The sequence below is a fragment of the Netta rufina genome (assembly GCF_964035555.1).
Source record: "Netta rufina genome assembly, chromosome: 3".
Classification (NCBI taxonomy): Eukaryota; Metazoa; Chordata; class Aves; order Anseriformes; family Anatidae; genus Netta; species Netta rufina.
The window spans coordinates 36496932-36521312 of record NC_140125.1 but is presented as its reverse complement, the minus strand read 5'-3'; the positions used below and the strand labels follow the sequence as shown (position 1 = coordinate 36521312).

At 35.7% G+C, this 24381-nt stretch overlaps 1 protein-coding gene across 1 annotated transcript in view; it reads left to right on the top strand.

Moving 5' to 3' along the window:
* Nucleotides 1-24381, top strand: part of KIF6 (kinesin family member 6) — a gene marked incomplete at both ends in the record, with an annotated part of 172226 nt that overhangs the window by 135667 nt on the left and 12178 nt on the right. The window contains 4 exons of the mRNA XM_084283351.1: nt 7224-7274; nt 21393-21477; nt 22273-22408; nt 23965-24059. Coding sequence (XP_084139477.1) covers nt 7224-7274; nt 21393-21477; nt 22273-22408; nt 23965-24059 — 367 coding nt within the window. The remainder of the gene's footprint in view (nt 1-7223; nt 7275-21392; nt 21478-22272; nt 22409-23964; nt 24060-24381) is intronic.

Genomic DNA, 24381 nt, shown 5'->3' with positions numbered 1-24381 from the left:
ATGCTATCATTAGAAGAATACAGTTTTTGTACAGGTTTGTCGTATAGCCCTATCAAAGAATTTTTGTATACCAACCAGGAGGTGCAAAAGGTAGTCAGAAAAAAAAAAAAAAAAAAAAGAAAAAAGAAAAAAGTGTGGGATAAAGGTAATTGTGGAAATGCAGACCAAGCAATGAATAGTTACAGAAACTATTCATCAATCAGGAAAGTGTAAGCATTCCTCTTAGAAAAATAATTATGATGTAATCTGGCCAGAACTAACAAGAACATGTAGGAAACGGGAAGGCAGGGGAGTTAGTATGGAGATTAGAGACAAAGTTGGGGAAGAATTTAGAGGGCTATATCTTGAATAGCTCAAGAAACAATCAGTGAAGTCAAGTGCAGTGTTATTCTACAGCAACATGTGGCAGAGAGGACTTTCTTATAAGAAGCTTTCTGTTTGTAAATTAGATCATGCTTGAAGGTATTAAATATGTTGATATAAACTGTTACTGCCTCTGTTGAGTACTGCAAGGAAGGGAACATGTCCCAGTCAGATATTTTAAATAGTAATCTCAAAATGTGCAGTAGGCTACACCATAATAAAATGTATGCCTTTGAATCCATGATAGATAAATTTCAAAGAATGAGAGTATGTTAGGAGAATTGCACATTTCCAAATGTGTTTGGTAGAAGTTGTACTTCCAATTTTGAACCTGTTGTCTTTCTGAGGTTCTCTGACTGATGACTTCTACTAAATACTTCTACATTTACCTTGCTCTTAGTGGTCTGCCCAATCTCTTTGCTGGCATTTTCAGTTTCTACATCTTTGTGACTAGAAAAGCCAGCAAAAGACTGTTTAGTTGTATTTCACAGGTTCCAGTTAACTTAATGTCAACTTAATGTTAACTTATGTAAAATAACTTAATGTCATAGCTTAAATTGCCAATAAAGTTGTGCTTGTGCTGAGTTGCCAAACTGTGCCGGAATAGCCAGAACACAGGCACATTCTTGCTTCTACCTGCTCTATTTTGGGGTCAGAAACCTTTGACAGCAAACTTTGAGAGGGGGAGAAAAGGGAGAGAGAAGGAGAAAGGAAAGCCAGTTAAATCTTAGACTGCTGCAGATGTTTCTTCTGTGAACAAAAGGCAGAAATCTGATGCAGCAGGTTATACTTTACGATATGTTGCTCAAGTATTGTCATTAATATATTTTTAATGCTGATGAGACTCATCTTACCTTGAAAAATATGTTGGCTATCGTCAGAAGACCCTGAGGGCTTCAGTAGTGATTTTTCTTTCCTGATGCCTAAGAGACTTTCTGAAAGTTAAGGCTCATCAGTGTACGTGGGGGTTTGGCCAACCTTGTATTCCAAAATAGATCACTTGCCTCAGAAATAGTGTTGAATCAGGTTGCCAGTGCAGACTGTTTTGCCTCCCCAAGTTGTCCTCAAAGAACTATTTGACCCTTTTATTTTATTTTATTTTATTTTATTTTATTTTATTTTATTTTATTTTATTTTATTTTATTTTATTTTATTTTATTTTATTTTATTTTATTTTATTTTATCTATCTTATCTTATCTTATCTTATCTTATCTTATTTTCCATTGCAGCAGGACAAGTGATATAAAGAAGAATAAGAATTTGCCCCAATTATTTCTCTGGCTCAGAAAAAGGCTGAACAGCTTGCCTGCTGTTACTGTTGTGGGATGCTGAGATAAAATAGATGTTTTTGTTGTTCCATGACTTTTCTTGACAGATACTTACTATCATATGTTGTGTTCTTATAAAATTTCAGCACCAGATTTTCAGAAGTATCTCATACATCTGATAAGATTTCCAATAACTATCTCCATTTGGAGTTTCCTTGTTTGAGAAATTACTTCATTCAAGTATCTCCACTTGAGTTCAGTATCTCCAAGTTAAATGCCTGAGTGGAGATAAGGTATTTTAGAAATCCTTTGTAAGCTGTTAAAACTCCAGCCTCAAACTCGGTTGAAGACATTTCCCTACAGGGCTTATGGAAGTTATGTGAGTACCCTGCCTCTCTGTCTGTAAAACCTTCCTCACAGATGATTTGCTGAATATACAGCTTCAATATGTTCTCATTCAGCAGGATTCCTTGTCCTCCTCAAGTGGGTACATACAACTTTATTAATTAAGGGCAATTGATCCAGATCCTAGAGTAGGTCTTCACAGTTGGGTGACAGCTGGGTCCAACTGCATACGTAGGGACCTTGCATTACTAACAGTGAACCTGCCTACTTCTGCAGGCCAAGAGACAGTGCAACACTTGTTTATATGTTGTGGCTTATTTTGTTCTACTAACATCTGAACCACTTAGAGATTTGTGGATCTGTGCAAGCTGTCCAGGACAACCACTAGACAGCAAAAGAAAAATGCACTCTCTACTGGTCTAATTACACTAGAATGTTATGCAGAAACTCTCAAAACAGTCCTCTCTCAGCGTGCCTTTGTCATGGGTGAAAGTTGTGTTAGTGTTTCGGCCAGCTAGTCAGCTGTGACTCAGATATACATAGCTCTGCTCTGTGCCTTGAAAATATAATCTCAATTGAATTAAACAATTGTTACAACTGTTAGAGACTAAACATAGATCTAATGCTTAGGGCCTCAGAGCATCATTAGAAGCCTCAAATGTCCCAGGTGGGTGGATAAGTTCCAGGAATGGGAGGTTCTCTGAGTGCATAAGAAGATGTTCTGCTAGGTATTTTATGTAACGACAACAAAGATTTAAAGATGATAAAAGAAAGAGACACAGTACCCTCACTAAGCTGTGAAGATTTCAGAATCTCCAGGAAGTTAAGCTAAACACAGACTTGGAAAATGTTGTAAAATAATATCAAAGGCTTAAGAAATAAAACAGGAGATGATAGATTATTGACTAAGGTTCCAGCCTGTCAAAAGCTAAGTTAGAAGAGACCATGAAACAAGTAAAAGGTCTACCCACAATTGTAGATACCAATATTCCCAAAGGAAGAAAGTTAGGGTAGTATGTGTGCTCTTAGCTTATCCCATATTTTATCCTTTAAGTTAGCAGTCTTTGAAAAAGTACAATATTATATGGAATGTCTGATTAAATATAAGAGAAGCTTTAAAATCTGTAATGTGGACTCAAGTGAAGATGAAAAAATGTACACTTTTAAATAAATATTTTTTAATTGCTACATGCTAATTTTAGTATTGGCTTGAACTGTATTCAGTATTGTCAAAGCATTCATTGTCTGAAATAAATTGGAAGATAATTTGAGCTCCTGGAAATAGTCTGGAGGAATACAAAGACAAAAAGTTACAGGAGAACCATATTATTCAAGTTACTGATTCTGATATTTAGTTAACATATAGGATACTTTCCTCTGCTTTACATAACTCCTAATTAGACTGTCCTATTCCATTTTGTCTTCTCCATTTCCCTCCTTGCTTTTGTCTCCTGTCACAAAGCTGAAGTTCTGTATTACCAGTTCATCTCTTTTCCATACCTCAGGATGGTACATGTGTCCAGAAACACAGGCCAAAACCAACAGATTTATCACAGCCTTAATGACAGCTGGCTGCATGCTGAGTGAATTCTTAAATTCCCCCAAACTACCTTTTTGCCAAAACATGTGGAGTTGTAGCATTCAACATTTTATTGGGACTGTTATCTCCAAATGAAGAATGACTCCACTGGAAAAAAAGTATTTTGTATCAGCTGCAGACCTATTTTTAGCTTCTTGTTTGGTGAAACTTCAGAAAACATAATTAGCCATATGTTGTGAAATGCTTGCCAAGTCTTAAACTCAGTTTTTGCAGACCACGTTTGAGCACTACCTTGTCCACAACTTTATGCTGTTGGAATCAGATTTTTATATATATATATATATATTATTATATATATATAAATGAGAATGTGATTCTTCATATTTCTTTGGGTAAATATTTGTGTTTATAAAGGTTTTAGAACTGGCAGTACTAAAGTTTGAAATATTCCATTTGTTTACATGGGAAGGCAAGAGTACTGGAATCATCCCCTAATTCTATCACTTATGAACTTCAAACCTTGCATTGGGGTGATGGTGTTCTCAGAGAGAGAAAAGTAGAGTAGATCAGGAACATTCATTCTCCCCCACAAGTATTTGTAGTGCAAACAGAACAAGATTATTCTAATCAAAAACATAGAAAACATTAACTTTTTTTTTTTTTGTCAAAAATAAGAGCTTCTATGTAAACAACAGAAGTGTGGTTTTTTGTTTGTTTGTTTTTTCCCCAAAGGAAATCTAAGTAAACTGTTAAATTTCAAATTGGATTAAAACAAAATGAAAAATTAAATCATATCTGGCTAAATCTTGGTATGGAATTATAGTCAGGTGCCTCATGATAACATGCTATCTTCTGACCAGAATTCCTATTTGGGCTGCTTTTCCTGAAAGATGATTATAGTTTCTCCTCAGGAACTTTTCAGTGAAATGAAGTTCAGTTTCTGCTCCCTGAATAAGCAGTTTGTACTATGTGAATCAGATAAATGTGACCTTTCTATTTCTATAGAAGAAAAAAGAAAAATTCTTTTGCTATAAGAATGGTAAGACTGGAATTTTCTTTTCCTAGCCGAAGAAGTTTTCTTCGGTTCCCCTATGATTATAGGTGGTCTGGTTCCAACTTCTCTTTTTTTTTTTTTTTTTTTTTTTTCATGAAGTCACCAAATATAAGAAGGACAAGATGTCTTATATGCTATGGTCCATGTCATGGATGGAGCAGAAGTGTATGAAGGCCAGAAGGAAAAGAGAAAGGAGTATTTGGGAGAGTTTCACACTGTTGGCTGGCTAACAAATAGTTTGCCATAAAAGTAGGGCTTCTGCAGCCTCTGTGCTCTCTGTCCCAGCTGTCTCTCTACTGGTAAATTCTTGGTAATTGAAAGTGAAGCCTCTTGGCTATAATCATTTAAAAGAAACAGCTCCTATATTCTTCTGTTTCCATGTATTTGTGTTGACTGAAGGCTGTTATATATCAGTTCGTAATTTGGTCTTACTTTCATTGACTTGTTTGACTTGCTTATTTTCAGTTAACCTCATTGCTGCTTGGCAGAAGTTTATGCAAAACATTTGGATTGTTGCAGATCTGTTTCTAGCAAGGTTAAAGGAATAGAAATAACTCTACTGAAATTGCATATTGACAAGATAGAGAACTTCACATATAAGTCACCTTCATTTTCAGTTAGCTTTCATGAAGTTACATGTATAGTTGGCTTTCTGAGAAAGCTCGGTTAAGGTCAATCCATTGAGATGAATCACAAGATTGCTATGAATTGTTTCATAACTGACTCATGGTTCAATGCAAAGTGAGTAACATCACCCTATCTGATACAGTACAATAAAAAGATCTAAATATCCAGAATAACAAAAAGCAATGCGAGTAAAAAAACTGGTATGTTTAATTACTTTTCAGTGAGTATTGACTTCAGTCTTGTTGCTTTATAAAGCTTTCAAAGCACAAATAACATGTGTCGATCATGTAAATAAGCTTCATCTGTAAAAATGATGAATCAAGTTTTCTTTTTTTGTTTATTTGTTTGTTTTGTTACAGAAATCAGGAGCTTACTTAACTGAATGCCCCTTTTTTTTTTTTATTTTTGGTTGAGTGTTAGAGCTGGAGCTGAGGCAGAATTTATTTGGTTAGCTGTGGTATGTCAGGTTAGTTCTTTCAGTTAATTTGTTTCTCAGTAGCTGAAGGCTTTTCTTAATATTACAGATAACTTTATATAGAGCAGAATTCACTGGTTTAAAGAACTAGTAGAAAAGACTAGAACTAATTGAAAAGAATAAAGCTTACTGTGCAGCAAAATGGGAATCTGCAATATCTCTTATAGACAATGAGTAGGTAGTGTTTTGGGGGTTTTGGTGTGTTTTTTGTGTGTGTGTGGTTGTTTTTGTTTTTTGTTTTGGTTTTGTATGTGTCGGTTTTTGTTTTGTTTTGTTTTTTGTTAGTTTTCTAAAACCATACAAAACAAAATAACTTGGCTGTTATACTGTAATGTATTGCATACAATACCTGTTCCACAATGCTGCTGAATACCTAAGAATTATTCTCTAAATTCTTTAGAGAAGGTTAATTATTCATAGTTCTTTTGTACTTATAAAGCAGTCTAATCCTCATGACCTGTGAATTTAAGTGTGTTTTTTTTTTTTTTTCCCATTCTCCATTTAAGCATTTGAAAGCACTTAATGACTTAATTTGCTCTGATTATCTTACTCTTTAAATCTTCACTAATAAGTAAAGATGTTTTTAGTTCAGAATACATGCTAATATGATGTACATAGTCATCAATCTGGAAAAAAAAATGAATCCATCATGGATAATTTTTCTTTTTTTTTTTTTTCTATCACTAGTATCCAGATGTATAGATTAGTAAAGATTGTGAACAAGTCTCTGCTTAGAAATTGTTTTAATTTCAAATCTTAAAAGACATAATCCATCCTCCCCCAGAACAGCATATATGCTGAAGCTGCACATTAAGTTTTTCCTTTATTGGTTACATTAATATCAATGAATAATGTCTTCCCATGGGGTAATCTAATTATGGTTTGAAATAATTGGTGAACTGAAACAGTGTCATAGATCAAGGAGGAAATTAATAAAAGGGTAAAGGTGAATTACATAGGGCATGAGATCCTAACTAGGAATAATGAGATAATGAAATTAAGTTAAGTTTCCATCAAACACCAGTGATATCTATACAGTGAGCTCTGTTGAGCAGTGGAACTTGCAGAAGCTCTAGCACATGGGATATTTAAAACCGAGTTGAACAAACATGAAAAAAATGGATTGTAGGCAACCAATTTTTCACTGGCAATGAGGTGGACTGGATGACCTAATATCTCATTTCTACTGCTAGCGTCTACAAGTCTGTTTAAACAAATACTTGGAATTCTGTATGTCTTCTAAACTCACTTGGACTTCTTTTGTAGCAGGAGCAGCAGGACCTCATTATCCTGTGAAAGTGCTTGACAGTAAATAGCTTCATTTTCAGTCTTTCTTATTGGACAAAATTGTATTTTAGGCTACATAAAGTTAAATTGTGCCTACCTGCTTACTTGCAGCAAGGAGAGCTCAGAAAAGTGCTTGTCCTATGGATCAGAGGAAATCCCCTTAAACAGGCCAACTGCACATGGGATTTCAAATGGTAGGAAATAAGCAACGACTTCATTAATTTTTGACATTTTAAAATTGTTTGCATTTTTGTCTTTTGCAGACCATCTGAAAGGAGAACTAACCCAGAGGCATATTCAAAGAGTTGTTCTAGGTAAGACTGAAACACTCGGAAGCAACAGGGATCACAAGTTGTCTCCCTTGGCTTAATCTTTTTGTTGGGCAGGTTGTACTTCTTACAACAGTTTATGCCACAGTGTTGCCGCAATAGTTAAAGAACATGGAGTCTGTGAACTTTGCCAGAGATTTGGCTCTAAAGGCATCTTCTTTTGTATGTGGTGAGAAAAATAGTAAAAAAGTTTTTTTGTTTTGTTTTGTTTTATTTTGTTTTCTTCTAACTGTAAAAGCAATCTTACCAGGGTGACCAAAGCAAGAACAGAGAGGTCTAATATCCCTGCAATTTTTAAATTGATTTGTGTGTGTGTGTACCCTTTGTGATGACTCTTGGATTCCCACTAACAGATATTGATTTGTCCTAAAACTGAGCCTCTAGTTAGCCATGTTGCCACTATCAATCTAACATCTTTTTAAATTTTCCTCATTCCAACAGTGACCAAAGGCATATACAGGTCATTTCTTTTACATCTAGTTGTAGAAGTTGAAAAGTTATTTCTTGCAGCTTCTGTTGACACAGCTGTGAAGCTGTAAGTGTCTATGTAAGTTGTTCACATAAGTGTAAAGTCATCTAAATTTGGTTTAAGGTGCTTTAAATGGACTCCGTTGACTTTGTACTGAAACAGCCTAGAAGTGTCCATATGAGAATTCCCCTTCTGGAACAGTAAACTGCAGGTAAAATGTGACAAAAATAAATAAATAAAAAACACCTGCTGGGGGCAATAACAAGTTAAGCCCACCTCAATTAGATCCATAAAAGAACCCCCAAAAATAACGTCATGGACCTTCTTCACGTAAAAGATGGAGCTAACTCAGACCTGAATGCATTTTATGGTTTTATTTCAATGGTATACATAGCACAGGAAATAATATTTATCTCCTAATTAGAGAGAGAAAATTTGGGTACTTGCATTCCTCACAAAAGTCAGGATTACTGCAAATTAGCAAAGTAGTTTCCCCTTTCTCTTTCTAATTTAGGCATGTACATGCCAAGCTCTGTTGATGTTAGTATTTTATACATATTTTCTTTTTTATTTTTTTTAAATCAGCACTGAAAACTAATGCTACCTATGTCAATAAAGCCCAGAAGTCAAACTCAAATTATTTTGATCAATATCTGAAGTTCAGCCTGAAAGAGATAAATTTATTATCACGTGGAATTCTTTCTTTAATTCACTCTGTTTTTAACATTATTTATTCATGACGTCACATTAAGAAGTTACACCAAAATGAATCATAGAAATGCTGTTTATTAGAATTCCTTATTCAGTGTTCCCAAAAAAAGTAAGAAGTGATATACTTTCTGCATGTTTCAATCTGCATGATGACATCTTGTATGTCTTATATACTGATATCTTAATATACAGACATTTGTGTTGCAAATGCTGTTTTCAATAACTATCTAAGCTGGTTTTCATAAAATGGGTAAGAATAATTTTTTCATGTGTTTAGGAAATGACATAGTAGTGACTTTATCAGCTATACATTCACATTGTAAATATTCTCTTAGTATTCCATAACGTAGCAGGCAACCCATGCATTTTTGGCTTTTGTTTTGAACATTGCTATCTGCTTATCATCACTAAGTCTGGACCACACAAAGTATTTTCCAGACTTTTGTTTCCCCTTTGTTATTCACTCTTTTAAATGCTCTGGATATTTTGACTTAATATTTATTCTATGAGTTGGGAGAGTATTATTTGCCTGCCTGCTTATTTGGATGAATATTCTTCCAAGGAGTAACAGGTGTCAAGTCTCCCAAGATCTTTCTTGATGAGCAGAATGTCATCAAGATATTTTTAAATGAAAACTCCTGGTAAAAAAAGGCTAATTAAGAGTCTGTTGAAATCCCAACATGAAATAAAACATACCATTTTTTCAATTAGAAGCCAAGTTAATGTCTTCCAGCTGCTTTTTTTTTTTTTTTCTTAACTTAAAACATTTTATGGTTAAAATGCTTTCAGAAGCTATTTTAGTTGGATTTTAAACAGTATAGATCTGTTTTCCTGATGTCTATGCTTAAGATGTGAATTTCTCATTGAAGGATAACTCCACTACTTATCCATTGTTCTTAGCACTCTCTTTTTTATAACACCATATGCTGAAAGTTAACAAAGGACACAAATATATGGGAGGTTTCACTGGAGGCAAGACAGTACTCCATGTTTTTCAGTACACAACCAGAAACAATTGAATACTTTGTGTAAAATTGCAAGGATTCACTCTCAGTGTCACTTTCATCTTTATTAATGACAAGAATACCTCATTACGCAAATACCTTCTTTTATTCAGTAAGACCTTTCAGAGTAATGTACGGTCTGAAGGAGTAACAATTGGCAAGATTGAGTCCAAAATTATGTTTTTTTTTTCTCTATTTTCATATTCTTTCTGCAGTTCTTTACTTCCCTTTCCACCTTCTCATTGATCTCATCTTTCACTTTTCCTAATTCCTCCTGCCTTCATTTTTCCCCCATTCTTCCAGTCCTCCCTTTTTCTATCTTCTCTCAAGTTTTTCCCTCCACAATATCATTCACTTCTGAATTTTCCCTCTTTAAGGGCTTGTATGATTCTTTCCTCTGCCTTTTCACTTCCTTCTGCATGTTTAACTGCATTTTTAGGCAGTATTTAAAATGAAATAATGTGCACAGCACTTAAGTACTGACAGAGCAAAAACAGTGAGTCACCAGGATGCCTCTGGGTGGACAAGGTGGAAGAAAAGGTTGGAAAGAAAAGCTTCACCTGGGTTTGCAATGGTTTAGAATGCAACTGTGTGCTTTTTTATGACACTTGAAGATACTTTACCTGAAGATACTTTAAACTAGCATTTCAGTAAAATAAGGATTTGGTTCTTCATTATCTTATTCTAGTTTTACATTGATTGAATGTGATTGCAAATAGACAATTAGGCTAATGTAACATCATTCACCAGCAGTGGGGGGAGACTGAATCCTAAACTGGAACCATCTGATGACCCAGGAAAACATACCGTATGACATACCGTACTGGGAACACAGTCCTATTGGGATGCATGCTGGCAAAGGCATGTTTTGTACAGTAACTTTCCATAACAGAAACAACTGTACTGAGACTAACACAGTTCTGTCTGTTCAACTGCATCTCAAGTGGAGGCCTCTGTTGTGTTAACTCTGGAAGTTAGAAAGGACCCATGAATGTACACTTGGACACTTGGCTCATGTGCCCATATCAACAGAAATGTTTACTAAATCTGCAAGTCCCACAGGTGTTCTGTCAGCTTCAAACAGATCTTGACAGAGTTTCATACACAGAAATTTCATTATGTGCAGCCTGAAACATTTCCTAAATCAAGGTGAAATGATGCATCATCTTCAGTATATCATGTCCCTCTTTAGCAATAATCACAATTACTTTCTGAGCTTACTTGAAATGCAGTTTTGCAGCTTTCCATTTCAAATGTTTTTCCTATTTGTCTCTTTCTCCATTAGCCTCATTAGCCTTTTTTTTTTTTTTTTTTTTTTTGGAAACTGTTTGCAACCTATTAGTTCTTTTGGGATTCCCCTGAAAATATCCAGAAGGGGCAACACCTTTTGGTGTCTGGAGAAATTTGTAGGGACCAAATTAATCTCTCTCTTTCTGTGCAACTCCATTGTTCTCTGTAGTGCTATTTGGAAAAAAAAAATGTAATATCTAACATGGGTAAAGATGATAAATATGGGTCTTTGTAAGGAATCTGCAACCTTAATAAGGATTTCAGCATCAAGGCCCAGTTTGTAACTTTGTTTTTAGAAATAAGAACTTATATTTATTCTGTTATTGGAAGACCTATTCCCAAGATCATTTTTGAACAAACTTCCTTGGGGGTGAAGAAAAAAAAAAAAAAAAAAAAAAAAAAAAACTATTCCTCCTGAAAAATAAAATGACTAGGTGAGTCAAAAATAACAGATGTATTTCAATCCCAGAAAAATGCATACTAGCATTTGTTTTAGAGTGGCAAATACTTCCGTGCCTTTCTTTGATTAGAAGTGAAAGCAGCATTATCAGAACCAGGATTGGTAGAATCAGGAACTGCTGCTCCCACTTGTCCCACATGAGGCATAGTGCATGTCATTAGAAAGGTTGTGCCACCATGGTTTATATCTGGTAAGTATATAGAGGATGCTTAGGAATTGTATGAAAATCCTCTCTGTAACCATTGCAACATCCTGCAGACATATATTACACTGACTAGGCTAATAATCAATAACAGTCTTGAACTCATCTTCTGTGATCTGTGTGAATGGAAAGCACATAGCACTTCCAAATTGCTGGTTTGCATCACAGTTAATCTCTTATTTAAATAAATCCATATTTAAATAAAATGAGCTCTGTTTCTTTCACTGCTTTACATCTTGTAACTGAGAAGCCATTTAACTTTGTTCATATGAAGCAGAGTCTTAATCTGTCCTAATGCCATGAAATGAGGAGACACAAGTGTTTTCAATCACAAAATGACAGAAGCTGAGAAAAGTGGCAGTCTGTGTTTTCCCACACAAGTCCAATACAATCCATGGAAAATAATAGATGGTCTGCTTTAAGGCCATCATTCCTGGCACTAACAAATGGTATCTTATATATAGGCTAAAAAAAGACCTTTGAAGAAATATTCAGTTTGTCTGAAGTCCAGAATTTTAAGGTTTTTTGTTTTGTTTTGTGACAAGAGATAACTATGTGGGTCTGTTCATGTATTTTCAACCCATAAAATATGCTATTTTTAGGGATAAAAGTAGGAAAAGAAAGTACAGTCAGTTTCCAATGGTCTCTGAATACAGGAAAGTTTTCTCTTAGAAATTCACAAGTTTGTTATGCATAATATTTCAGTGTGTTGTGTTCTTAAGAACTTGTGCTTGAGATCTCAAACAACAGCAGTGCTTTTATTGTAAAAGTTCACTGCTCCTGTGCATGGAGGGCACTGTTTTTATTCCTAGGGTGTCCTCTAGTGGTTCCAAAGCCACTCATTTTAGTGATGGATTTCTTAGGTCTTTCTATTATTTCAAAGGAAAACAATCAGAGATGCTTTGCATTAAGGTTTATTTTTGGTTTTCTCTTTCTGACAGAAAGTTGGTAAAATTGTTCTTGTTGAAAATGATCATTTTTCACAATTACTAGGACAAAGATATAAATAGCACAGCTGGCTGAAAATTCAGAAAACATTGCCTCTTTCTTAAAAAGAAAAGATTTACTCTGCCAATGATAAGGATCTTCTTGAATATGCTTTGTTTAATTATTGCAACATATTAAATGCCTTTAGAAATATTTGCTAAATAAGTTTTTAGGCAAATACTTGTAATGCTAATGGACAATGAATTTTGAACACATATATAAGTCATTACACAGGATATTTTAAGTAGATTAGAGGTTCTTTGTAGCTTCTTGTTACTGTAGTGTAGCTAAGTCATTGCAATTATTCCAGGTGTGTCTCACAGGAAACCAGCATAGAATTTGGCTTCAGAAAACTGTGAAGTTACACACCATAACAGACTTACTCTCTCAGACTCACATGCTTTTCTCAGGCTTAGTTTCAGTGCCATCTATGCCTAATACACTGAGCTCTTGCAGAACTTTTGTATTTTTGTACGTACTAAGTTCTTTTGTGAAGATTATCACAATCCAGAAAAAGAAACAGGGTTCTGAAGCAGCAGCTAGACAAGCAGCAGTGGATCCCATGCCATAGTACTTGAGGTTTGTTGTCAGGTGTTATGGTTTTTTGTTTGTTCGTTTCTTTGTTTTTCCCAGTATTATGTAGGAATGAATTTCAGAACTGTACAAGTGTATTACAATAAGAAAACTCTTCTTAAATCTGGCCATTCAGACCTCAAGCCCACCCAGACCTTTCTTTCAGTAGGTTTCTCTTTAGCTATTTCTGGGTTGTTTTCTAGTTTTCTTTGTTTCTGTGTACTTCTGTTACTCTTTTTATCAGGTTTTACTAGCTGCAGTGCTAAATTTTAGAGGCAGCCATGAGTTTTCTCTCTCATTGTGTCCTCAAGGAAGAGAGCACTGCATCTTTACAGGAAATCTTTGCAAGAATGTTGTTCTGAACTGTCAGAGAAAATTCTGAGATTGTTTTTGTGTTCATATTAAGCTTCCCACATGACTTACTCAGCTTCGGTTTATCAGATCTCAAAAAAAGAGTAGCAGACATCTTTGGATCAAGTGATATTTTTATTAGGAGTCATGAACTTGTAGCACAGCAATCCGTTTCTGAGTTTTATTGACACCAACTTTAAGATTTCACTGTTGTTAGGACAGCTTACAGTCTCTGTAACCTTTCTTGCAATAAATATTTCTTCCAAAACACTAACAAGTTCAGAGTGAATTGCATTATTATTTAGAGACTCATTTAGGTGACTAGTAGGTAAAGAGACAGAATCTGGAGATGAAACTCTTGATTCTCTAATTTCTCTACTAAAATTAAAGTATTAGGAAAAAGATGCTATGAGGATAGTTATATGTGTTAAAAGGGGTCCTCAGAGAGATTTGCAGGATTTCCGTCTTCAGACTTTTCAAGACATGTTTAGACAACCAAGTCTGATTCAGTTTTCATCCAACTTTGAGGATACAGCCTCCCAAAGTCCTCCCAACCAGAGTGTTTTGGTGATTCTAAGATATAACTTGAGGTGAACAAGTGAAAAAAAAATGTTTTTATGCACTGTCTACTGATTCTATGCCTAAGTTAGTTTTGCTGCAGTACACCTTGGGTAGCCTCTCCCTGTTGGCTCTGGTAGAACAACTATGAGTAACTTACAGGTTAAGGAGCTGCAAACTTCTTCATTCTGATTACATAAAGTTGAGTTTGTACATTAAAGGCTGTATCCTGTGGGTTGTTGGGCAGCAGGCTAGTTCAGTACCAGTAGGTTTGCTCTGAGAGCTCTTTGTCCATGTAACAAACAGTTTTGTAATCTAATAAACTGTAAACAACCAGCGAAGCTCTTTTCTTATCTGTATTTGCTTTGAGTTTTAAGGGTAAAGGTAAAAGCAAGAATAGCAACTTATACTTGACCAAGTAAATCACATGACAAAGGTGTGAATGAGAAATATCAGTGTTCATGTGGTATTCAGTGTTTCAGATCAAGCTACAGATCTGATGCAAAACTTCTTCCATTTTTTCGTTTTGTTGTAATGGCCAGAAGAAATTCACTATTGCTTTATACATTTTTTTTTTCAAATTTTTAAGATCAAAAGAAAATGATGACTTGCAACAAGTAGTTACTGATAATGATAATATCCCACAAACATGCAGAGATTGCATATACTTCTCCAGACAAAAATCTTGTGGATGAGCTATATTTTTTTCTGAATGTCAGGATTGTCTCTTCTCATATGCACTACAGTATAAGTCAGCTGACAACTACCAGGACGTTTTAATTAAGCTCCATGTCCTTTCCTTTATACAAAAAACCTGTTTGAGTGATGAGAAATGAGTAGATATTTATATACTTTTTCTTGCACCTTCTTCAGCCTGTAACCCAGCACTGAGAGCCTCACTGTTCAGCTCCTACAGCTGATGGATATATGCATGGAAGTACTACCAAAAGTGTGGCACTTAGTGTGAAGTATGAAGGTGGACAACAGGGATAGAGGGTCCCAAAAACATACTCTGGTCACCAAAACTGCACAAGTTGTATATAGCCCTAGTCTAGTACATGTGCCAGAACACTGAACAATACCAACATGAAACTCTGTAAAGAATAATGTTCCTGCTGACATGAAGTCCTATGGTTGTGGCTTCAGAAATTTTTGAGAAAACTTCTACTTCATACCAATATTTAGAAAAGGATTTGTCAAACTCTTTTAGAGGGCTTCTTTTAGCTAAGTGGGAGAGTGGAGACAAAAATTCTGCAGTATTTTGGTCTTTATTGTATACTTTACTAAATTCAGGTCATGATATATTGATTTCACCAACAATGCTGTGCATCTTTTCTGTTTTACTTCTCTCTTGCAGATTAAATGTCTGCTACTAATACCTTGTAGCAGAAAGATCAAACTTGTTCAGGCTGATACTACTTCGATTTGATTCCTTACACATTTCAAAGTATTGACACTTGAATCAAACTCGTTTTTTGTGAATTGAAGTGACATGTCAGTTTCTTGACCCATCTATACCCATACACAGTTTAAACAGAAGCAGTTAAGTATAGAACATGTATGCTTATTTTTCCTTATTTTTTTTTAAATGACATTGCTGCTATAAATTCAATGTACAGCCCCAAATAGATGCTTTTGTGCATTGTCATAAGTGTTTGTACTGACAAACATGGCTGGAGTTCCATGCAGAATGCAAGTTAAATATCCACTACTTTTAGAAAATGTCAGACCTACTGAATTGATACAGTTACTGTGTGCACTGCATTCCTAAATGTGATGTGGAAGTATAGGATTTACTATGTATGCATATGCATATTGCTCATTCACAGTAAGTCTGGCTCTTACCAGAACCGAGAAATGTACATCTGCTTATCTGAGAGTTCTCGGCAAAACACATGGACACACCAAGCTTCAGTATCTCTACTACGTGCTGTGACACTCAGGATGACTATACCTTTAGCACCTTTATATATTTCTCATTCTTTTTGCAATAGTTATGGTGCTGTTTAATAACTGCTGTCTCCACCTCAAATATCAGTTATCCCTTTGTTTAATATTATGAACAACATAAGTGACGTAACAATAATCTTATGTAATCTAATGGAAATGCAGGGAAGAATCTGAATTAGTAGGGGTTTCCAGACTATGACCCAGCTACATTACTATTCCACTAAATCAAGTGGTGTGTATGGAACAAATTAAACTTGAAGCTTTTTTCTTTTCTCTCTCTCCCTTTTTTTTTTTTTTTTTTTTCCTTTCTTCACAATAAACTGCACTTGTATATTTGGAAACCAACAGGGAACTTTTAGGCACAATGGTTTCAGAAACCTTAATGGCTTGAGTGCAGCTGAAGTGTAGGTAATGCCTTCTGTTTCATGTGTCGGGTATTTTCAGGAACAAATATACAGATGACTAGTTTCAAAGAAGAAACTTAAGGGAATTGAAGTGTGAGTCTGTATTTACCCAAAAGAGCTCAAAGAGACTAGGAAAAAAAAATCTCTACTTTCAGGTGTGCATTGGAAGTCAATTTGCTTGAGCCAGTAAAACAGTAAACAATGCAATGGTAAATAGAGAAGAGCATACTAATGGATCCTTTTTCTAAATTCAGTGACTAAAATAAAAATAAGAATAAACAAAATACACATGTTTTAATGCCTTCCTACACACACACATTTATAAAACATCCAAAATGAGACAGTTCATTCCAAGGTATGCTTAGGACCACCTGGCCAAAATTTAAAAAATCTATTACATTAGTATTAAGGGTAAAGTGCTCTAAAACACCCAACACAAACTCTTCCAGAAATTAGGATATTTTCCATTTGCACATGAATTTAACTGTGCATACCCATCTTTGCTTTTGTATAAAGTACACATTGTAGTGCCTGGTGACAAACATAGGTTGACATGACCTAGGAGAGGAATAAGAAAAAAGAACGGGAGAATTGCTTGCAAGACGATCCTGAATAGCAACTGAAGGGTAGCTCTTTTTAAAAAGCTAAAATGACAACATATGCTGCAGTTTGAAAGCACTAAAGCCTGAGTTTGCCAAAAGCTGCAAAGCTGATAAATAAAGTAATAAAAATATTAACTGGACACTGAAGTCAATTCTAAATTTGGTTACTTCAAGTGATTATAAATTTAAGCAGATAAACACAAGACTATCCAGTGAAAAAATGAAAATCTTTGACTGCAAAAGTACAGATGGAGGGCAGGGCACAATGTTATTTGAGGCACAAGGACAATAAATCCCTAGGAGTCTGACTTCCAGGATATACTTAGGTTGAGAAATATATGAGTGCCCCAGAGAATATAAAGTTCAAGGTCACAGAGAGTTTCTTGCAAAATTTTGTGACTGTAGACAAGAATCTGTCAGTGTATTTCAAGTTGTTGCCTGCTTGCAGTAAACCATGGTGATTACACTTGGTATCTCATGCTGGAAATAATGTTTTTCATCCATGCTTTCTATAATGCTTTGAAACAGACAGATTGTTAGCAGGTGCTATCGTTTTTTTCTGATACTGTGTGATTTGGTAATGTGGAAAGTGTTGTAAAATTCACTGTTTCTTTTGCTCCAGAATTGGCCCTCTCATTCAAGTAAAAGCATTATAATTTAATATGCCTCTTACAATCTTGCTTATGAAAAAGAAAACATCTTTATGCTATGAATTGTCAACTCATGTAGGGTTCACCTTCCTCTCTGAGTAGGCAGCTGGTATCAGTTGTGTCCTGTGTCCCATTCTGCCAAATGGGTTTTATCTGAAGACAAAACGAAGGCAGTTAGCCTGAAGATAAATACATATATTGCTAGTTGTTTTGCTACCAAATGTAGCACTGTCAAAACCTCTTCCTTGCATTGTGTGACTCGGTACTGTTAATAAAATACCCCAAGCTTTGCCTCTCAGTTGTATGTGTAGTTACACTAATGTAAAGGAACTAATACTCCTTGGGAGTATGCTGCTGACTTCTGCTAAAATAACTGTTGTACAGAATTGTAAAGAAGTATGCCAGCTGAAGCCCCTTGCATATATACAGGCAGCGTTTTCCTAAACATGTACATGATACATCCTTTACAACCCTGAACCTAGATAAAATGATTTGATGTTTTAATACACTTTTTCTGTTTCTGTATGGTCAGGGAGTTATACAATAAAAAGGAAACTCTAGAGGAAGAAAAACCTGTAGCAAAAATAAAGCAATTCTTCTTAATCATCTATCTTCTATGTTTAAGCAAATAGTATGCTTTATGCATTGTACTGACTACTTACTCAATTGTCTCTCTTGTACATGTATTATTTTAAATATCTGAGCCTGCCTATTGAGTAATGCTATGATTTAGATGTGAGATACAGAGCACAGCCTGAGCCAGTAACCTCTGCCTTAGCTTCCTAGCTTGAGCTGTAGCTGAAATTGCTGGTTGGAGGAGAGGGCTGCGAGGTGTCAGCAGCAGGAGCCCAGGTGCATAGAGAGGCCAGAGCAGGGATTCAGGAAAGTGAGGGGAACAAAAGAAGTAGCAGGGAATAAGGAAAAGGGAAAAGCAGCAGCAAACAAAAGGGTTGAAAAACACTGCACCAGACCATAGATCTGCTTTGCTTGGAACATCAGGAAAGATCCACGTGTTCATTTGTATATATTACAGTAGGCAGCTTCAAAAATATTTAGTCTCTAGATCAGAATGAGCTTCAGTTCACAAGCATGTTTCTGCACTAAGCAGGCATGGCAAAAAGCGGACCTGGAGACTGCAATAGAATGTGAAAACGCAACAAAGAACTTAAAAAGCAGTGCCCAAATAGGCACGTCCTGGGACTTGACTTACCACAAGTCTTCTTCACCTGACATTGTGATCAGATCTGTTCTGCTCTTGTGACTGGAACACAGTGATGAATGTCTAAGTTTTAGCCCTTTGCTTGATGAAATACCAGTGCTTTCTTTTGCTGCCAGGGCCACATCAGCTTGCAGTGTATTCATCTCTTTCCATTGTGTATGTATACAAAACTTTGGGCAGCTCATCTTGTCCACAGCTGTGTTTCTTGTTTTCATCACCAACATGTTCCTAGGGGAAGCATGCATAGCTACACTCAGCATTGAGAATGGTGAGGCCTTTGCATCACAGAGGTACTTTATATGTTCATAAAAGACCTTATTACTATTTCTGCAGATAACTTAAAACCAAATAATCCCTTCTACAGTGTAATCATGAGCAACAAAATATTTCTCTTGGTGTTTTTATATATGCCACCAAATGCTGCCTAAGGCAGCCCCTTGAGATCCAGTAAAAAAATATTTTTCCAAGTACTCCATGTGACTTCTGCTCAGCCTTGCTTTCCTGGAAGCAGATGAAGACCTGCCTGCTGATGGGAAGTAGCAAATGGATTCCTTGTTTCGCTTTGCCTGTGCATGTCACTTAGCTTTGTTTTATCTAGTGAGCTGTCTTTATCTCAGCCCATGAGTTCTTGCAATTCTACTTTTCCAATTCTCTCCACCACCACACCTGGGGAGAGTGAGCAAGCTCTCTTTTAGAGAGAGTGTTAGCTGCCTTTTGGGGTTAAACCGCAACAATGTTCAAATAAATCAGGGAGGGAAAGCCGTGCTATTACGTTCCTGCATTGCTCTGTAATGACAGAACTTGCTGATGTTTTCAGGTAGGGTAATTCACCTTTCAAAAACAGCGTTGACATTTTAAGTTTCTTCTGTCTTCCACACTAAATTATCTCTCTTCATTATAAGGGGGTTTCACCTCCTGAACTCAGACACCCTGAAAGACTGTGTGAATAAGCCAAATGCACTTCAGTGTGCCCAGGAGAGTCCCCTTCAACCAGTGCTCAAGCTCAGCCTGGCTGGCTTTGCACTGGAATGCATTAAGGATGCTCACATGGTCTGTGAGCATGGCTCATCTGGGAGGCAGTAACTCCCTATATCATTTTGTCTTGTTCCACGAGAGCACATTTCTCGCAAGCCTGGATGTTGCATGTTCATGAATGGCAGACCAAATGTCGGCCCTCAGGAGCTCTGCAGGGTTCGTTTTCCCTCAAACATCTTGTGTAGCTCTGTGCTTTGCTGCTTTACGCCTTCTTTCTGAGGATGACAAATCAGAAAATACCAATGCCCTGAAATCATTGATAGGTTTACTGCTTTCCTTTAAGTTTCTGGCATGATTATTAAGGCCTTCTCATCATCTGTTGTGTTGCTATTCTATATGATATAATGCCTCTTTTCTAGCATGTCCTCTGCCATGCTGTTTGTACCTCCTGACTTCGGTATTCATTTTAATGGTACAGTTAATTTTTAGTCTTTGAGGGTACCATCTCTACCAAAATGTCTTCTCCCTATCATTCTTTTATAATCTGCACATCCAACAAAGCCTTTAGATGTATGAAACGAGAAGTGTGCATGGACTTTGTCCATCTTGGCTGTCTGTATTAACATGCTTGACCTAAGTACTCTAAATGACATAAAACGCTTTTCGGTTTCATTTGTACTAGGCTACAGGGTGCTACAACAAAAGATTAATGGCTATAGCTGGCGTGCTGACAGGCAGAGAGGGGTCATTGCTGCCCTCTTGTTCCAGACGGATTCCATTCCTCGAAGAAAGGCTGCACTCCTTAGGCTTAATGACAGGTTGACATAGAATTTATTTTCTTGGCAGAAGTAGCGGTTGGGATGGAAACTTGCATGTATTGTACAGCAAATCTTTTGTTTCTTCATTTTTCTTCAGTTAAAAAGGTTAAACATGTTTTCTTGGGAACCTTAAACTACTCTCATTCATTCTAGAAATAGAAACTGTTGTAATACTAGTAGGTAACTATACGTTTCCTTTCACTGCTGAAATAAACCCAGTTCATACAATGCACGATGGAAAGGCTGTTTTGCTGTCTCTCAGAAGTACTGTGTTGTGTTTTGCATGCTAACTATCTCTGTTACTAGCTCTTAGATTAACTTAAGCTAAATTATCTTGGAGTATTTTATGCAGTTCTCCTTTGCCTTGAAAAATTTCTCAGACACAGTTTCAGGCTATTTTCCATATTCATATTTGTCTGAGTTTATTGCTTACCAAAATTACTTCATTTATTGTTTACCAAAGTTACATCTTAAGTGTTTGTCTGTTACTCTTCTTTATGTTTCTGTTTCCAGGCATTAGCACAGCAACTGTTGAATCTTCCTACTTGTCTGCATAGCCAAAACTGTCAGGTTAAATGCATTCATTTAGGGTTTTATGTCAAAGCCAAACTTTTTAAATGGACTGGCAAAATCATTTTTATTCATACCTAAAATAAATATGCCAAAAAATTCAAAACAATTTAAATCACTAAAGTTATTGAGTCTTATATTAAGTAGGGCCTAAACAAAGAATTTGAAAAAAAAATACTTCCAGAAGAGAAAAACTGCTATAGACCTCTATTTCATTACCTACCTCTTAAAACCAGCTTGTATGCTAATTTAAAGTTGTTTCTTTAGAAATCAAATGGTTATTGCTTACATCTGGTCTTTTCTCCTCTAGCTGTGTCCCATCCTTCTGAAGAGCTAAATACGCTTGACCCAGTGGAAGAGAAACTTCGAACCCAAATTGAGGAAGAGAAAAAAAGGTATTACTGCCTGAAATCATCCTTCAAAAGATAAAATATACTGATATTATATTACAGTTTTATAGACACAGTTAACTTCAAGGTTTTCTCTGACATATTAAAAAATGTTAGCTTTGTGGTTCACAGATAATTTTTTTAATTGTGTATATGTTGTTGGTTTGTCTGTAAGATGCCACAGTAAGTGAACGGAAAACCTTTATGATAAGGCTAATGGTCAAAAATTAATAAAAATAACTTTATGTCCCCCTTGAGGATTTGTATTAAAACTTTCTTCTTTGAATCCAAATGTACTGTGAAGCATCTTTGTAGATTCATGAATGTCTTGCCTTCCTTGTCCTAAGGAGAACCATTAGTCTATACAGGACTGCCTAAGTGTAAACAATATACAGAATATGAATTAGTCAACCAATCCTTCTGTTTGCTTTAATGTAGCTGTAGCTAAGGGGATAAAAGGAAAATAGATAGGATATCAGTTCTAAGTAATTTGCTATCATTTATGTTAGCTGTGACCTATGAGGAAGATTCTGGCTGTTTCATGCTACTACAAATCTTTGACTACACATTAGCTTCTGTTTGGAAGGAGAACCAAGACATAGCTTGACATATCTGAACTTGTATTTAATTGTTGATCAATAGTGGTCACACTAGAACTTCAGTAATTTTTTCAATAAAATATTTTTTTTTCAGGATAAATTTCTTGTAACTACTATAGTACTTGTACTACTATAGTGAACCTGTCATAAAATATGAGATGTGTTGGAAAATCTTTAATAACCTTTCTTCTCCTCAAATTAGTTATAAAACGATGTTCAATCGCTTGAAAGGTCTGAAGGTAGAGATTGAGCACCTACAGCTTCTCATGGAAAAAGCAAAGGTGAAACTGCAAAAAGACTTTGAAGTCTGGTGGTCTGAAGAGTTGACAAATCTACAGGTATAAAGTCACTCTGTATTTCTTATATTTTCACATAAATATAACATCTTCAGTCATTTCTTAAAGAAGTAGTTAACTGACTAGATAGAAAGCAGTATGAAGGATGGGATTTGGGGCCTGATCCACCTTTGCTCATTTCAATGTAAACCAGACAAAGCTAGTGTTTTTTATGTCTGTATGAAGCTCATACAAACAAAGCAAAACCCTTGCTTTCTGTTCTATTTTCTGTTTTGACATCCTCCCAAACAACTTGAATAAAAGCCAAGAATGGTCCCAAAAATGCCAAAGATTATGAAAGAACATAAAATAAATAGGGGACTGGAAAATAGAGCTTTCTCACTCCTAGCAAAACTATAATTTCATCAGGTTTATGACGTGTATAGCAGAAAATGGCAGTCATAGCTGCAATATGGACAAAACCCAACAAATGTAATTTTTTTTTTTTTTATGTGATATTTCAAAGTCTCTTGTAACCTTTCAGCTTTAAGTTCCCAGAGCACCAAAGTGCTCTTGCCCTCCAGTTGAGCCCCACCATGACCATGATTGCCTGTTTAAGATCCCAGCAGAAACTGTGGTCTAATTTAATCAATTCTGTAAGGGATGTCATAGTAAGCAGTGTATGTGAAGTTCATAACACAGTGAGACGGCAACACAGTTTCACAAACAGGGGACAGTACAGAGGGTCTGGAGGGGGAAGAACCAAAACAACACAGCTTTCTTATGAACTCCCCATTTGACACTTTTTTTAATGACTTCCAAGCAGTGACATGGCATCTCACAGGACAGCATTGCCATGAGATGCACATCAGCCTAATGAAAAAGACTGTTAAGTGCAATCCATCCATATCACATTATTAACTGCAAGAAAATAATTACTCCTGGGTGAAAAGTTGTTATAAACAAATAAGTGTTAATCTTTTAGATGTCTTAGATGTTAGTACTTTTAAGAAAAAAGTTCAAAATAAATACTGAACTTAACATGAGGAATTTAGTTATCCATAAAGCACCACCAAACTAGCTTAAATTCAAGCTGGCATTACAAAGTACTTTCCAAAGTAAAATACCCAACTGTATTAGTGGTAAAGAGAATAATGTTTTAGTGACCCTCCTGTCTAAAATTTTAGATTTTGAAAATTACTGCAAGTAATAATTCAAATCCACTGGAACATAATGTCCACTGTCCTCTAACAGGGGAGGTCCAAGATTTAGCTGCTCATGATTTACCAGTAGAAGATTAAAAAACTGGGGGAAAAAATGGGATTGATATCTTGGATCTTGACCTATCTATACATCTGAGCTTGCTAAAAAAGTCAAATCAGTGAGCATGTGCTGTTACATATTAAAAACCTCTAAGCTGAGCTTAAAAATACTTGAACAAATCCTAAACACTTTTCTCTTTGTTCAGAAGTGTTTGTCCAAGTGAAGGAAATACTGTGTGATTCAGACTGTGTTTTTTGAATGAGTCAATGACATGCCTTTTTATTGCTGAGACCTGTAGTCCAATATTAAGTGCTCTAAAATAATCCTATGCTACATAATTTTGTTTTTCAATCTAGGTCTGTCAGGAAAAAACAGAGCTGGTCAGATCACCGAATAGCACAACAGTTTATCCTCAGTTTATCAAATCTTCACAGCCTCTACCAACTAACAGGTAAATAGGTTATTTTTCTCTTCCTTACTTATTTGTAAGAAAATGTAGTTTTATTAGAACTTCAATACACCATAATGCTTTGCAAATATCACACTCAGAAGTTACATTTCCAGTTACAAGAAAAATGACTGTGTAAAAAATGATTTTTTATCATTAAGTTGCTTTGCAGTCATATTTAAGGTAGCGTATTGTAACTGAGTCCTTTTGAGTTGTTGGTCTTGGGACCCTGTAAACCTATCACCAAGGATCCCGTGACAGATTACTAGGAAAATAAAGACTGTTATTAGTCAGTTTTGCTGCACAAGGAGGCTATATGTCCTTT